Source organism: Oncorhynchus mykiss, chromosome 2 (assembly GCF_057628025.1).
Source record: "Oncorhynchus mykiss isolate SJ-2025 chromosome 2, ASM5762802v1, whole genome shotgun sequence".
Lineage (NCBI taxonomy): Eukaryota > Metazoa > Chordata > Actinopteri > Salmoniformes > Salmonidae > Oncorhynchus > Oncorhynchus mykiss.
Window position 1 is genome coordinate 70357724 of NC_143023.1, and position 17242 is coordinate 70374965.

A 17242-nucleotide genomic window follows, 5' to 3' on the forward strand; every position below is an offset into this window, starting at 1 on the left:
CTGTTGCGCCTTCTTCACCACACTGTCTGTGCGAGTGGGCCTTTTCAGTTGGTCCGTGATAGGTACGCAAAGGCTCTTAATTTTCAACCTACACTGCTGTCCTGTCGATGTGGATAGGGGGGTGCTCCCTCTGCTGTTTCCTGAAGTCCAAGATCATCACCTTTGTTTTGACATTGAGTGAGGTTGTTCTCCTGACACCACACTCTGAGTGCCCTCACCTCCTCCCTTTAGGCTGTCTCGTTGTTGGTAATCATGCCCACTAATGTTGTGTCGTCTGCAAACTTGATGACTGAGTTGGAGGCGTGCATGTCCACGCAGTCATGGTTGAAGAGGGAGTACATGAGGGGGCTGAGCACGCACCCTTGTGGGGCCCCAGTGTTGAGGATCAGCGAAGTGGAGATGTTGTTTCTTACCTTCACCACCTGGGGGCGGCCTGTCAAAGTTCAAGACCCAATTGCACAGGGCGGGGTTGAGACCCAGGGCCTCAAGCTTAATGATGAGCTTGGAGGGTATTATGGTGTTTAATGCTGAGCTGTAGTCAATGAACAGCATTCTTACATAGGTATTCCTCTTGTCCAGATGGGATAGGGCAGTGTGATGGCGATTGCATCATCTGTGGACCTGTATGCAAACTGAAGTAGGTCTAGGGTGGCAGGTAAGGTGATATGATCTTTGACGAGTCAGTCAAAGCACTTCATCATGACAGAAGTGAGTGCTATGGGGCCATTTTGTTCAGTTATCTTTGCCTTCTTGGGTACAGGAACAATGTTGGCCATCTTGAAGCATGTGGGGATAGCAGACTGGGATAGGGAGTGATTGAATATGTCCATAAACACACCAACCAGCTGAGAGTGGACCCGGTGTGGTTGTCTGCTGAAATAGCCCATCCGTGACAAGGGCCGATGAGTTGTGCGATCCGAGATGTCATTCTGCACACCACTGTTGTACTGAACCGTTATTTGCCCATTTGTGACCTGCCTGTTAGCTTGCACGGTTCTGGCCATTCTCCTTAGACCTCTCTCATCAACAAGCAGTTTTCACCCACAGGACTGCCGCTGACTGGATGTTTGTCGCACCATTCTCAGTAAACCCTAGACACTGTGGTGCGTGAAGAGGCCGGATGTTTCTGAGAAACTGGAACCGCTGATCATACCACACTCAAAGTCGCTCAGGTCACTCGTTTTGCCCATTCTAACGTTCAGTTGAACAGTAACTGAATGCCTCGATGACAGTTAGCCTGCTTTATATAGCAAGCCGCGTCCACGTGACTCGCTATCCGTAGCGGCAAACCATTTTCGTGAACGGAATAAACTGGCCAGAGTATCTCTCGATCAAACACACACACAGTTCATTCATACAATTGGACAGAACATATCAGAATTCTTGGACTTCAGCTGAGACCCTCTTCTCTTTCCCCATCCTTCAAGGAAAGTCCCTTATTTACACTTCCTGTTAGGCATGATGCTCTCAAGATGTTTCTCAATTTCTCGCATATTGTGTGGTATTACCGAGAGAACACCCCTAGACACTTTCAAATTGGTTGTCCACATCAGACTAATTACTTGTTACCTGTGTGTTTAAATATTGCATCCATCTCACAGAATTCAAATGATTCCTCTACTGCCCTTGCTTTCTCTCCAGGATACATTGGGGCAAGTTGTTTTACTGTTGGCACCAATGCCATGCTGTCAGGTTGCCAAATCAACTACTTAATCCTCCTCATCATAAACTGTGCTCACTCTTGTTCAACTGCCCTTTGATTAAATCGGTTTAATTCAATGTTTAAATTTGCTTCATGTGTGGTTTTTACTGAAAGTTGACAGATGGCACTTGTATGGGGGATGTGGTTGTGGGGGAAGAGAGTGGATAGATGGGTGTCGATGGTTTTGGTTGAAGAAACCTATCCCTCTACCTCCCCTCCTTCTCTTGATAAGTAATACAGTTGAATGTAATTGCTGCATTTTACCTGTGATCCAAAATCAAATAATTTTATAAATTACAAGCTAAGACTAAATGAGATATAATTTGTATTTATGTTGATGGACCCCAGCTACTCTTCCTGGGGTCCAGGAAAAATAAGGCAGTTTATACAATTTTAAAAACATTGCAAATAGGGATGCACAATCTATCGGTGAACATATCGGAATAGGCCGATATTAGCTAAAAATGCCAACATTAGCCTGATGTCTAGTTTAATGCCGATGTGCAAAACCGTTGTCAAAGCTGACGTGCATACCTACGTAACGTAATGACGCCACGCAAAATATTGCCCACAATGTCTGCTGTGTGGATTGAGCAGTCAACAAGTCGAGCAGTCATTTGAAAGAGTAAGAAATGTTCAACTCAAAGGCGAAGTCCATTAACGCCAAAATAATGGAATTCATTGCTCTTGACAATCAACCGTTCTCTGTTGTGATGATGTTGGCATTCGCGACTGGTCAAGCACCGGTGCACACTACCAAGTGCACTATTTTTCAGATGTAGCCCTACTGGAGTTACACAGTAATAGCGTCACTGCTATTAGCTTCACGAAATACTATGGAATGCCATTTGGGTTTTTGCATGTCAAAAAAGATGTCAAACAACACAGTTCTTTCTATTACAGAATGTTGTGTGTTCTGAATTTGCATGTGCAAGCCAAACGCCACCACTACTCTCAGTAGCACTGTCAAAGCTGCACAAAAAAATAAAATGAATGCAAACAAGCAAACACCGGCCACAAACGATGTGTTTACAATACTGCATTGGTAATAAAGCATTATTTGGATGATCGCAACTTCTGGGGTAGCTAGCTTTAGCTTGGGACCTAGCTAGCACCAATCCCACCAGCCTGAAAACAATGACCAGGAGAAACTGCAGTCATTTTCATTAATCTTAGCAATGATTTAGGAATCCTTGTGAGTAAGTATTAGCTTGGTAGCCACTTGTTGTTTGCCTATTGAAATTGAACTTCAGTTCATGAAAATAAATAGAAAGCCAGCTTCTTAACCCTGTTGCCCATAGCTAACTTAATCTAATCTTAGTCTAGTGACGCTCGACCGGAACAGGTAATGTGTTGTGAAGCTAGCAATAATAAGGATTGGGCACAATAGTGGAATTTGCAGTTTGCCTTCAAAATAAAGTATCTTTTGAAAGTGATGCAGAAGGTTACAATTGGTGGAATCGTGCCATATTTAGACTAGATCATGTTAAACAAGGTTAGAATGTGAAGCAATGAAATGGGGAATCAGTCTACTCAGTGACACCCACAGAACACACTGTGAAGTGTTTATGCAAATATTAGTGTTGTAGCTCTTATCACGGGACTTTGACTGTGTGAAATCCCCTCCCCAGTCAGCCAATTATGTGTATTGACATTCTTATTGCACTGTACAGCTTTACCTAAGGATTGGGGATCAATGAAATGGGGGTATCAGTCCACTCAATACCCAATATTTTTTCCCAACGTCCTCCTCAGAATTATCAGACTACAAAACATCTAAGCAGTATTGTTTTTCCTCAGGAATAGTGTTCAACACACATAGGTTGACAATAAATGCGTCCCATTTCACAGTTGTTTCAGAGTCCCGCAATAAGAGCTATGATGCTAATGTTTTCTGGGTGTCGCTGAGTAGACTGATACCCCATGTCATGGATCCACAATCCACAGGCAAGGCTGTACAGGGAAATAAGTATGCCACCAATGCAATTCTAAAGTATAATACACTGCTCAAAAAAATAAAGGGAACACTAAAATAACATATCCTAGATCTGAATGAATGAAATATTCTTATTAAATACTTTTTTCTTTACATAGTTGAATGTGCTGACAACAAAATCACACAAAAATGATCAATGGAAATCAAATTTATCAACCCATGGAGGTCTGGATTTGGAGTCACACTCAAAATTAAAGTGGAAAACCACACTACAAGCTGATCCAACTTTGATGTAATGTTCTTAAAACAAGTCAAAATGAGGCTCAGTAGTGTGTGAGGCCTCCACGTGCCTGTATGAACTCCCTACAACGCCTGGGCATGCTCCTGATGAGGTGGCGGATGGTCTCATGAGGGATGTCCTCCCAGACCTGGACTAAAGCATCCGCCAACTCCTGGACAGTCTGTGGTGCAACATGGCGTTGGTGGATGGAGCGAGACATGATGTCCCAGATGTGCTCAATTGGATTCCGGTCTGGGGAACGGGCGGGCCAGTCCATAGCATCAATGCCTTCCTCTTGCAGGAACTGCTGACACACTCCAGCCACATGAGGTCTAGCATTGTCTTGCATTAGGAGGAACCCAGGGCCAACCGCACCAGCATATGGTCTCACAAGGGGTCTGAGGATCTCATCTCGGTACCTAATAGCAGTCAGGCTACCTCTAGCGAGCACATGGAGGGCTGTGCGGCCCCCCAAAGAAATGCCACCCCACCGCCAAACCAGTCATGCTGGAGGGTGTTGCAGGCAGCAGAATGTTCTCCGCGGCGTCTCCAGACTCTGTCACGTCTGTCACATGTGCTCAGTGTGAACCTGCTTTCATCTGTGAAGAGCACAGGGCGCCAGTGGCAAATTTGCCAATCTTGGTGTTCTCTGGCAAATGCCAAACGTCCTGCACGGTGTTGGGCTGTAAGCACAACCCCCACCTGTGGACGTCGGGCCCTCATACCACCCTCATGGAGTGTGTTTCTGACCGTTTGAGCAGACACATGCACATTTGTGGCCTGCTGGAGGTCATTTTGCAGGGCTCTAGCAGTGCTCCTCCTTGCACAACGGCGGAGGTAGCGGTCCTGCTGCTGGGTTGTTGCCCTCCTACTGCCTCCTCCACATCTCCTGATGTACTGGCCTGTCTCCTGGTAGCGCCTCCATGCTCTGGACACTACGCTGACAGACACAGCAAACCTTCTCGCCACAGCTCGCCATGTGTCATCCTGGATGAGCTGCACTACCTGAGCCACTTGTGTGGGTTGTAGACTCCGTCTCATGCTACCACTAGAGTGAAAGCACCACCAGCATTCAAAAGTGACCAAAACATCAGCCAGGAAGCATAGGAACTGAGAAGTGGTCTGTGGTCACCACCTGCAGAACCACTCCTTTATTGGTGGTGTCTTGCTAATTGCCTATAATTTCCACCTGTTGTCTATTCCATTTGCACAACAGCATGTGAAATTTATTGTCAATCAGTGTTGCTTCTTAAGTGGACAGTTTGATTTCACAGAAGTGTGATTGACTTGGAGTTACATTGTGTTGTTTAAGTGTTCCTTTTATTTTTTTGAGCAGTGTACATCCAGTGTGTTTTCAGATTTGTCAAATTAACAAATTGTCCTTTGTTGATTTTATATAACATTCCAACCTTGTTTAGCATGATCTATTCAATTATGGCATAATTCTACTATTTGTATTCATTTTCCTCACTGTCAATTACATACTTTTATTTTGAAGGCTAACCGCAAAGTCCACTATTGTGGCTAATCCTTATTGTGGCTAGCTTCACATAGATGGGTCTGACCAAATGAGGGTGATTTTAGATGATGACACCTCGCTATATAGCTAGCTAACTATATCTACTGAAACAGATGTCGTTTTGCTGTTTCTGGGGAAGAACATTGTTTGCATCCATGAGCTAGCTAGCTTTTTTTTAATGACCAGCACTGGAGGTGAGGGGTCAGAGAATTAAGAGGCAAAGGCCTGAGGCTACAGCCCACTAACAAATGACCAGCCAGGCCACCACACACACCTGCAGTACACTCCCCTCCCCCACCTACTTACACACATTCAAGGAAGATCTAAGTCTGTGTTCACTTATGGGCTAATTCCTAATTAGGAAATGTATGCCTTTCCTACACACTTCTCAATAGTTGGTATTCAGACTTATCTTTTGCGTGGCTCCCTTGCACGCACTGAATACATTTAATTCAACTGCTGAAAACCCTCCCACTTGCTGGCCAACAGATTTTCTCATGGAGTTTTCATTCAATAGGGGTTTCAGCACAGGCGTTTGAGGAACCTTAACTGGGAAGGATTGGCTTATAGTAATGGCTGGAACTGACTATTTGGAATTGTAATCAAACTTATCAAACACATGGTTTCCATGTCTTTGATACCATTTCATTTATTCCATTCCAGCCATTGTTATGAGTTGTCCTCCCTTCTGCAGCTTCCTGGGGTTTTCAGCCAATTTAAATTAAGCCATCCCTTTAAATACAGTGGACCTTTAATTAGAATTTTGTCAACAGAAAGTAATGGAGAAATCTGACCTTTCCATAGCAGGTAGCTTTGGCCGGGCAGCTTCATCTTGTTGCAGGTTGAGGGACTAACTTACTTCCACTAGCTACTACTAGCTAGCATGACTATAGCCAGTAACCAGGTAGGGCTAGCTAGTCAGCTGAAATTTGTTGAGTTTGTTCTATTGGCATGCTAACTTCATAATAAGTTCTGCATCTTAGCTAATATGATTTTTTTATCTTCCTGGCACACACAGGCTAAGACTTTCTTTGTGCTGCCAACCTTGGCTCTAACCACACCCCATAAGGCTCATGAATATTCTGAGGGGGAGTGTACTTCCAGGTATGGACAAAATGAAAAACTAAAATCCCCAAATGTTATTTGTTTTAAATTATTCCATGTCCAACTTTGAAACAATCAATGAGAGAAATTAGAGAACAAGTTGAGTTACAATTTTCGTTTATCAAATTCAGAAACTAAAAACTAGCCGTTTTCTGTTTTCCACTCTACTTTTTGACTAGGATATCAAAACAAGAAAAGTACACGGACCTTCCCAACCCAATCCTTGCCCCAGCCTCCTTTTTAGTTCACCTTTATTTATTGAGCAGATTCCTGTGAACACATCGCCTGGCACGAGTCGCAGAGGTTTTTCGGAGAGTTTGGAGCAAGTCTGACAAAGCATGGAAGAGTTGGCGAGGGAAAGCATCAGCTTGCTGGCCAAGCCCACACTCGATACAGATGGCCCAAGACTCGGATCTTTGGGAGCAATTTTCATCATGCTCAAATCTGCGCTTGGTGCGGGACTTCTCAACTTCCCATGGGCTTTCGAGAAAGCCGGTGGAATTCGCTCCGCGGTCGCAGTGGAGATGGTAAGTAACTTTACTGACCCCAGTAACACAATTTACATTATTTGATGCATTCCTGTTATTAAACGTCATTTTAACCACCTCCTAATCTAACACGTAATTTAAACCAATTTAAACGATATATATAGACCTACTCCAAACCTATTGATTTAGTCTTGTCATTTACTGTGTAGAACGAACCATCTAGAATTGGTTGGTGATTCGTTTTGGGAATCAAATCAAGTCAAATTGTATTCGTCACGTGCTTTGTGAACAAATGGTGTGGACGAACAGTGAAATGCCTAGTCTACTTCTTAGCTTTCCCAACAATGCAGAGAGAAATAAAATATAGAAACCATAGAAAAGTAAAACACCTGATAACAAGGAGTAATGATAACTTGGCTATATGCAAGGGGTACCAGCAATGTTCCCTTGTTTTTTGGAGGCATTGAGCAAACTTCAGGTTGTGAAGATTCGGTGCAACTTCCAGCACACGTTTACTGTGAATACTGTGGATATACCCCCATTAATTTACTGTTTTAACAGTGTCCAATTAGGCTACTGTGAGTATTTGATTTATAATGTAGGCCTACCATAAAAAACGGTGGAGAAAATGCATCACAACATTTTAACATGGAAATAGGTTATATCATTCAGCCTACAGTAGCAGCCAATATGTGGTGTTCAATGTAGGCCTACATTCCACAAGACTTTTGAAAAAAAAACATGCTGGGCTTGACATTATCCTGTTTATCAACTTGTCCTTCAGATAAGAAGGTGACTGAACATGTTGTTGTGTTGTTTGATGCAAGAAACCACTTTACAAGATACCATTTATTATTATTCCCATACCATTATTACAGAGAATCAGACAAAATATGCTACCCTCTGCCTATTGGCTACTTAGCTTATTCAAGCATGTTTTAAAATACAACACTGCTTTTTAAGGATGTATAGACATGTACAGGTTTGTGCTCTTGTAGGAAGAAATCACTCCCTCATTGCTGATTATACATAAGCTATAATTGGGCTAATGGCTCACTAACTAGCAAAGAATATGAACAAATGTGCACATGTAGCTACATGCAGCTCTCGCTTTGATCTCAAAACAGGTGCATAATAATCGCGACCGCTCATGCTGTAAAACAGTCCAGTTCAAAGTGAATGGTACATATCCATATATGGCAATGGTCTATTTGCATATAGGCCTACTGCAGGTTATGCCGCACCAGTCTTGTGTAGAGTATGGGCCTGAGTCATGCCTGTCAATGCAAAATAATCCTATTCCGATGGGCTCTGCCTACAACAAAATCTCTTGCATAGTTTTGCATACTAAGTCTTGCATAGTTTGTTTTGTTTCAGTATGTTGCATTGAAAGTGGCTAATATTGCATTGATTTGATCACAATTTCAACAGTAAAGGGAAACGTTGATAGTGTTAACTAACGGGGAAAACTCTAGAAAGTTGAGTGAAGTTCAGTCTTGTGATTCTCTGCACGGGCTACGCTCCCAGACACATGCATAGCTTAGAGGGAATATTGGGGACCACAACCTAGTCGATGTGCAGGGGTACAAGATAATTGAGGTAGATATGTACATATAACTAGGAATACATTGACAGATCGATAGTTAACAGTAGCAGCAGTGTATGTGATGAGTCAAAAAAGTTAGTGAAAAAAGGGTCAACGCAGTCCGGAGAGCTATTTGCTTAACTATTATTATTTATTTTTTAACCCCTTTTTCTACCCAATTTCGAGGTATCCAATTGTTAGTAGTTACTGTCTTGTCTCATCGCTACAACTCCCGTACGGGCTCGGGAGAGACTAAGGTCGAGAGCCATGCGTCCTCCGAAACACACCCCAACCAAGCCGCACTGCTTCTTAACACAGCGCGCATCCAACCCGGAAGCCAGCCGCACCAATGTGTCGTACACCTAGCGACCTGGTCAGCGCGCACTGCGCCCGGCCCGCCACAGGAGTCGCTAGTGCACGATGAGACAAGGATATCCCTACCGGCCAAACCCTCCCTAACCCGGACGACGCTAGGCCAATTATGCATCGCCCCATGGGCCTCCCAGTTGCGGCCGGCTGCGACAGAGCCTGGGCTCGACGCAAGATTCTCTGGTGGCAAAGCTAGCACTACGAAGCAGTGCCTTAGACCACTCGGGAGGCTTTTGCTTAACTATTTAACTAACTTTTTAGCAATCTTTTGGCTTGGGGGTAGAAGCTGTTCAGGGTCCTGCTGGTTCCAGACTTGGTGCATTGGTACCACTTGCCGTGCAGAATCAGAGAGAGTAGTCTACAACTTGGGTAGCTGGAGTCTTTGACAATTTTTAGGGCCTTCCTCGTCAATGTGAATTAAGGGCGTGCTCGGCCCTTCGTTTCCTGTGGTCCACGATCAGCTCCTTTGTCTTGCTGATGTTGAGGTTGTTGTCCTGGCACCACACTGCCAGTTCCCTGCCCTCCTCCCTATAGGCTGTCTCATCATTGTCGGGGATCAGGCCTGCCACCGTAGTGTCCTCGAGGAGGTGTTAACATGCCAAGAGCCGGATAGTTTGCATAATTGATTAATTTTGAGTAGCCTACATATTCTTAATCAAATAATAGTATCAATGTTGACAATTTCAATTTTTTTCATTTTGTATATAATCAATATAAAGCACCGCAGTCAAGCACATCATTCTCAGCAGTTGTACACACTAAATTCAGCTTTCTATGAAATTCCCTCTGGTTATCCCTTCCCCTCATCCATGTTATCCTTTATTAGCCTGGCTGACATGAATCACGAAGACTTCGAGTTTGGTGTCAGCCAGACCAATCTGTTATAGACCTACTCTCTTATTATTTGCTCAATCTCATCTCTCTTCTCCTACTCAGCAACCTCTTGATTGTATCTTCATCTCTCCTCCGCCCCAGGTGTCCCTGGTGTTCCTCATCAGTGGCCTGGTAATCCTGGGCTACTCCTCCTCCATCAGTGGTCAGAACACGTACCAGGCTGTGGTGAAGGATGTGTGTGGGCCTGCCATCGGGCAGCTCTGTGAGGTCGTGTTCGTCTTCAACCTCTTCATGATCTCTGTGGCCTTCCTGGTCATAGTGTCGGACCAGCTGGAGAAACGTGAGTATCTTCATGCTTCTCCCCGACTGCATGACTCCCTAACTAACTCTTACTGGGTTATGTTACCGTTTTCATAATAAAGTCATTCCTTCCTGAACTATTTCTTCTGGAGCCTTTGAAATCATCATATTTTCCTGTCCCCACTTCTCATGTAATGATGATCATTGGAAATAGGTTAATGATATAGATTTTCAACTTCATATACAGTATCTGATACATGTTTCTTTATGTAATTCATGTGTTTGTCTTGCAGTATGCATCTCCCTTTATGAGTTGATCACTGGATTGCCCGAGACAGATATGCCATACCACTGGTACACACACCCACATTTCGCCCTCATCCTCCTGTGTGTCTTCCTCATCCTCCCTCTCTCCATCCCTAAAGAGATCAGTATTCAGAAGTACATCAGGTGGGTGAGTCATTTATGGGCAGTGTACTACAGCATTGCAAAGATTTGAGCCCAGGCTACTTGGTGCAGAACATTGCAACATTTGTGTGGCTGTTACTGCCATATTCAATCTCATGTTTTGCTCAACCCTTTCCCTCTTTTTGAAGTGTTTTAGGTACTCTGGCGGCAACATACCTAACAGTGGCCATCATTGTGAAATATCACACAAGAGAGAGCAGTGATGTGCATATATCCCCCTTGTACACAAGTGGGTGAGTGCTTGTAATCCCAATTCATATTAGTTTGACCTTTGAGCAATTTCTGTCCTTGTTACATAGTCTGAGTGACGTGAACAATATTGATATGATTTTATGATGGCCTTTAGCATAGGCCTATGTGATGGCCTTTAGCATAGGCCTATGTGATGGCCTTTAGCATAGGCCTATGGGATGGCCTTTAGCATAGGCCTATGGGATGGCCTTTAGCATAGGCCTATGGGATGGCCTTTAGCATAGGCCTATGTGATGGCCTTTAGCCTAGGCCTAAGGGATGGCCTTTAGCATAGGCCTATGGGATGGCCTTTAGCATAGGCCTATGTGATGGCCTTTAGCATAGGCCTATGTGATGGCCTTTAGCATAGGCCTATGGGATGGCCTTTAGCATAGGCCTATGGGATGGCCTTTAGCATAGGCCTATGGGATGGCCTTTAGCATAGGACTATGGGATGGCCTTTAGCATAGGCCTATGGGATGGCCTTTAGCATAGGCCTATGGGATGGCCTTTAGCATAGGCCTATGGGATGGCCTTTAGCATAGGCCTATGGGATGGCCTTTAGCATAGGCCTATGGGATGGCCTTTAGCATAGGCCTATGGGATGGCCTTTAGCATAGGCCTATGGGATGGCCTTTAGCATAGGCCTATGGGATGGCCTTTAGCATAGGCCTATGTGATGGCCTTTAGCATAGGCCTATGTGATGGCCTTTAGCATAGGCCTATGTGATGGCCTTCAGCATAGGCCTATCATAAAATCATATCGATATAGTCTGAAAATGCTGTCAAGTTAAATGTAACCTGTGAAGAAGTCTGTGAGATCAGGATCTAAGATGCACTTTTAATATTAGGAGCTTTTAGTCCTTGTTCCGTTGTTAGTTATTTTCATTTTGAGCTACATTTTGACTGTCTGGGAGTGGAGTCTGAGCCCTCAGCCCACACATTGTAATGTGTCGGTGTGATTGACAGAAACTGTAAAAGACTGAAATTGCCTCAGGTCAGATTAGGTCTTGTTGAAAAGGCCCTTTTGAGAGCCACTCTGAAGTGTTCTTGTCGTCTCTCTGTAGAATAAGCTCTTGGGCTTCGATGTTCAGCGTTATCCCGACCATCTGCTTTGGCTTTCAGGTGAGTACGGCTTCAAACATGTTTGGTTTTCAAAGTGGTCACTTGTGAGGTTAGATTTGTTTTCTTTATGAAGCCAATGGTTAAAAGTCTGGCATTTACCCCAAATTCTGGTCAATTGAGGAGCTGTCTATTGAGGAGTGGTCAGTCATCACAGCCCAACAGAGCCTCAGGCTATCTGGCAGAGGAGAGCTGTTTCTCTGTTCAATATTTTAACTTGGGTAAGATTGGAGGAAAATTGGAAAATATTACTCATTTTCAGAGATATTGTTTAATCTTCTGAGTAACCAAGGAAACACAGGGGGATTGTCAGAAATGTAATAAAAGGGAAGTGGGGAGAGAGGCAGACAAAGCCCAGCTCCCTGAGCCCCTGCACCCCCGGGCTGATTGATTACTGAGCTGGTGAAAAAAAGAGGAAGGATGGGAATCCTGAAGGAATGTGGATGGAGGAATGTTGAGTAAAATTTGACCGAGAAAACCTGGAAGAACCTTGCTAGTGTAATGTATATAGTTGAATTGTCAGCTTGTGCAAAGGATCTGACGTTCTATGATTGGAAGCATCAAGATCTGTGGAGCCCCATGCTATACATAGTCTCAATGTAAGGGCCAGAGCTAACTGGCCACCAGAATGATTCAGAGGACTCAAGCCCGTCACAGGTCTATGTAGTCATGTTTCTCTGAGCTTTGCGTTCTGAGCCTGCCATTTTCTATTCTGTATCATTCTGTGCTCCAGTGTCACGAGGCCTGCATAGCCATCTACAGCAGCATGGAGAACAAAAGCCTGTCCCATTGGGTGTTCATATCTGTGGTGTCCATGTTCTTCTGCCTGGTCATTTACTCCCTAACTGGTGAGACTCATCCCTTCAATACTCCGGCTCATAGCACCAAGTGATTGTAGTGAACACAGTGACTATACTATTGTAGACTCTTAGAAAAAAAGGTTCCAAAGTGGTTATTTGGCTGTCCCCACAGGAGAACCCTTTTAGGTTTCAGGTAGAACCCATAAGGTTTCCTCTGTGGAAAGGGTTCTACATGGAACCTAAAAGGGTTCTTCAAAGGGTTCTCCTATGGGGACAGCTGAAGAACCTTTAAGGTAAAGTTGGTGTTTGAATGTTTCCCCTCTCTTTCTGGTTCAGGTGTTTACGGATACCTGACATTTGGCAAGGATGTTGCAGCAGATATTCTGATGTCATACACAGGGGACGATGTCCTCATGATCATTGCAAGACTGCTCTTTGGGATCTCTATCATCACCATCTTCCCCATCATCCTCCTGCTAGGAAGGTAACAATAATGGGCATTACATAGAAATATAATTCATTGGCCATTTAAATCAGAACATTTTAAGTCGAAATAAAGAACTTGTTAGTAAATTTGTCTGTTAGACCCAGTGAGTCTCATTGTAGTGTCTCTAATGTTCTGCAATCAGGTCCGTGATTCAGGACCCACTGCTGAGTTTCCGTCGGCGCTTCCACGTTGTGACCGAGTCGTATGAGAACTGTAGCCGCGTGGGGCTGACTATAGCCTGGATCACCGTCACCCTGCTCATTGCCATGTTCATCCCAGACATCAGCAAGGTTATCAGTATCATTGGGGGAATCAGCGCATTTTTCATTTTCATCTTCCCAGGTGGGAAAATTATCCCCCTTTCACTCCTTCACTCTCTCCCACACAGTTGTATGTGAATCGAACCAGCAGAGATAATGTATGTTTGCTTTATCTGCTTGTGTGCAGGGCTATGTCTAGTATTTGCCATGCAGTCAGAGCAAGTATCTTTCAAAACACGGTGAGTTTAAACCAATCATGGTCACTCATTCAAACCATTCATCCATCCAAATCCTTCTTTTCATTGACACCATGTTCTCCTTTATTTTCTCACTCCCCCTCCCCCATTCCCTCTCAGAGTGGTCCTAACAACATGGGGGATGATCACTCTGATCTGTGGGGCCTTCATCTTTGGACAGAGCACCACCATCGCCATCATACAACTCCTCAATAAGATCTAACCCTAACTGGTATATGTCTTCATTGTGTGAGAGTTGTTGACTGGGTAGGAATAGGGGAGTTTTCTATTCTTATTCTTCTTACTTTTGTGTTATTTCATTTGCACAATGTGTTCTGCTCACTGTCTGATACACTGAAGGAAATCAGAAGTTTACATAGTAGGTTAAAAAAAAGTATTTTCAGCCATAATGAAAGGGTGGCCATAGAGTGAACATGACATATGGGGCTGGGGGAGAAAGTGAGTTATTTTGACTTTTTGTTAATGTGTGTGTGGTGTTTGCTTTGATATCTTGAATGAACATAAATGGTGTATTCTCACATAGGTTGCTGTCTCAAGTTACGATTCTGACTTTTGTGTACAATATGTTGATGATTTTCATTGTATTGACATGTTTATCAGAAGTAAAATGTTTTATAGGAAATATGCACTGGCATTTGTTTTTCATTAGTCTTCATACTACATGTTGTGTGCATGCTTTCCCAGAAATGTAAAGCAATGAAGCAACAGATTCATGGTTTATTTCCATTTTATTGAGTTTTATCATTCTACATTATCTAGAATTTCAACAGTTTTAAGACTAAATATGGTACTTGCATCCCTGCAATAAGTCTCTACACTCAGAGAGAAAGCCATTTTACTGAAACATACAGTATAAGTATAAGAATTAGCATTTCTCCAAACACTGCCATAAAAGTGAATGTTCATTCTGTATGCCATTTTCTATTCATATATATATATTTGTTTTGTCTGTCCTTTTTTATAGGAATACTATAAAAGACAAATAAGAAATCCACAAAACCCAGTGAAAGTAGCATGGCTAAATTCTACATTAAATAAGTTACTGGACATTCATTTTAACATGCACTCAAGAGATGGGGAAAATATTTGGTTGCACAGTTTAGGGAACAGCCAGGAATGTTACAGAAATAGAATTGGCATTTTCTGACTGGCTCTGACCTGTTCATACAGAACCCAACGGAAGCTACGGATAGAAAACCTTTCCAGTAGAATTTCCCCACATAAGTCTATGTCAACAAGGGAGCCATGCTCTTGCTCTGTAATGCTGAGGCTAATATGAAGCCCAAGGCGTGCTATTTATTAATATCACGGGTGTATTAACATGGAGAAGTCCAGGGTTCTCTCAAAGAAAAGCGCGATGTGGCTTAGCACCAGAGATGGAACTGAACATGTGCGATTTTCATTTCAGTGGTGGTCCTAGTTATGATCAAAGCCAAGTAAATAAAGTTGTATTTTTACAGTGAACAAGGACAGTCTTAGTTATTACTTACATGTAATTATCTGAGATGATAATCTTATCCTGGGGAGTGAGGGTTTGATATCCCCCAATTGGTTAAGGACAAGCTTGCCACCAGCATGTGCTTACAGGACAAACTAAGAAATTAAATGGAGAAGTGGGTGAAAGATTCCACCCTCTAAAGGTAGATCAAGATGAGTGATTCATACATTATTGTTTATAGATAAAACACTTTTATTGAGAATTTGTAATACACTCATACTTTAAATATATGTAATCGCTATATCTCATTAATTTACATTGTGCTTTTCGACTGGGTCTGTTGGATCATGTTGATTTCAGGTTGTTGGAGTTGGACAAACTGGTCATGCTCCTAGATGTGCACAAGAGGTTCTTCAACTGGGTTGGTGGGTGAACATTCTTTCTGATATATTTTCTGTTACTATCATTTGCTTGATATGTGAAACATCTTCTTTTTGCTCAATTGCAATGAACATTGTGATTGTAATTTATGGCTGTGCGTTAGAGGCTTAAAATCAAATTACTCTGCGTTTATGGGAAGGCCATGGCTGCGGATCTGACTTTTCCCAGATCTTTATTCCCTCGACTAAAGGTCCTAAAGATTCTGTGCATGTGTGGATCATGTCCTGCTCATGTGTTTATTCTCTACTTTATGCACAGTCTCTGTAGGCTATGGTATAGGTAACACCATCTGCTCTAAAATTTGCTCACTGTACATCGTTCAAAACAACACTATAACTCAAGATCTAAATGCACATCCCCATGAAACTGATTGCGATCAAATGGTTGGTATGCAGATGCTGCATGGACTTGACAAATTATCATCAGTGAGAAATGTGAAGGTAAGGAGACCACAAAAATGAGTGTGTGAAGTAGAGGTCAAGAAACATGCCCAGAAGCTTCAGAACTAAAGGTCCTGAGAGAAAAAAGATCCTGTGAAGTTGGATCTGCAGCAACTCCATTATTGGAAATCCTATAACCTCAACCCCATGCTGATGTTTAAGGCTTGAGATTAGTTGTTCAAAAGGGAAACTGTCTGCAGCAAAACCACAAGTTTCGCTGCTTTTGTTGTAACCGCTTCTTCTGAAGAATTTTGCACTTTACCACTAAAGACGTCAATACAAATATAATTATAATAGAACATGTTTTCATATAATTTTACTAGACTTTAACAGCTAATATATCCATTGCTGATTCATACAAGTACTCTTTAACACAACGGAAAAAAACGAACCTTCACAGCTTGATAGAGATGAATGTTGAGGGCTCTATTACTCTGTCATTAGCAGCAGCAGCAGGTTCATGTCTTTTAGTCAAAATTGATGACATGCACTAGAGCCTCAAAAGCAGGTTAACTGTTCACCTCATTTCTACAATGACTTGAGGGTGAACGATACAATGAACAAATGCATTGGATGGCGGTAATCTCGCTTTAATGCACTGTTTAATATTCACTGCAATTGATGCCTTCCATTTAGTCTCAATATCAAACAGACACTGTGTAAACATGTACTTACAAAAGAGAGAAAGAGGGATTGTGGGGGTGAGAGTGAGGTAAAGGGGGTATGTGGGAGCTAAGGATGGGGGTGTTGTGGACTTAGGCGATGCGTCCCCACCCCCATCAGTCTCTGCTCAGGCTGCACCAGGCCGCTGCAGGGAGAGAGAGCGAGGGAGTTCAGTTAGACAAGCAGCTCAGGAATAGATACATCATTTACAACACTTTCACACTCAGGTCTAGTGTTTCTCTGCTCAATGTGATAAAACAATGATGATACACTGCATAATATAATTCAAATTGAATGTCATATATTTTCAGGTTTGCCTGAGGTAAGTCTATGACATACCAATAACAATAAGTAAATATAATAAATATCAGGGTATGTGTTTTCCCAGACTGCTCTACTTCAAACAGTTCTCTCCACCAGTAGGTTCCATCGCTATCAGGGCTCCCCATCCCAGATATACGGCACTATGCCAGCATTACGCAGGGGATTGTGCTCTATGCCAGCTCTCTCTCAGGAGA

At 43.0% G+C, this 17242-nt stretch overlaps 2 protein-coding genes across 4 annotated transcripts in view; one reads left to right on the plus strand and one right to left on the minus strand.

Annotated features, from left to right (window-relative positions):
- Positions 1-6051: 6051 nt before the first annotated feature.
- slc38a8a (solute carrier family 38 member 8a) lies at positions 6052-14364 on the plus strand. Its single transcript, XM_021570519.3, has 11 exons — positions 6052-6541; positions 6721-7068; positions 9959-10157; positions 10411-10567; positions 10714-10818; positions 11884-11941; positions 12672-12786; positions 13075-13222; positions 13368-13567; positions 13673-13724; positions 13842-14364. The coding sequence occupies exons 2-11, from the start codon at positions 6880-6882 to the stop codon at positions 13942-13944; spliced, it is 1326 nt and encodes a 441-aa protein (XP_021426194.1). The 5' UTR covers positions 6052-6541; positions 6721-6879; the 3' UTR covers positions 13945-14364.
- Positions 14365-14451: 87 nt separating this feature from the next.
- Positions 14452-17242, minus strand: part of LOC110495228 (N-terminal EF-hand calcium-binding protein 2) — a 150611-nt gene continuing 147820 nt past the window's right edge. For all 3 annotated transcript variants that reach the window (XM_090206484.1, XM_021570520.3, XM_090206486.1), the window contains one exon: positions 14452-16869. In XM_090206484.1, coding sequence (XP_090062610.1) covers positions 16841-16869 — 29 coding nt within the window. In that variant the 3' untranslated portion in view covers positions 14452-16840. The remainder of the gene's footprint in view (positions 16870-17242) is intronic.

Coding starts and splice junctions, on each gene's coding strand:
- slc38a8a (XM_021570519.3), top strand. CDS start 6,880: ATGGAAGAGTTGGCGAGGGAAAGCATCAGCTTGCTGGCCAAGCCCACA. Junction 10,568..10,713: donor AGTATTCAGAAGTACATCAG/GTGGGTGAGTCA, acceptor CTCTTTTTGAAG/TGTTTTAGGTACTCTGGCGG. Junction 13,725..13,841: donor CAAGTATCTTTCAAAACACG/GTGAGTTTAAAC, acceptor ATTCCCTCTCAG/AGTGGTCCTAACAACATGGG.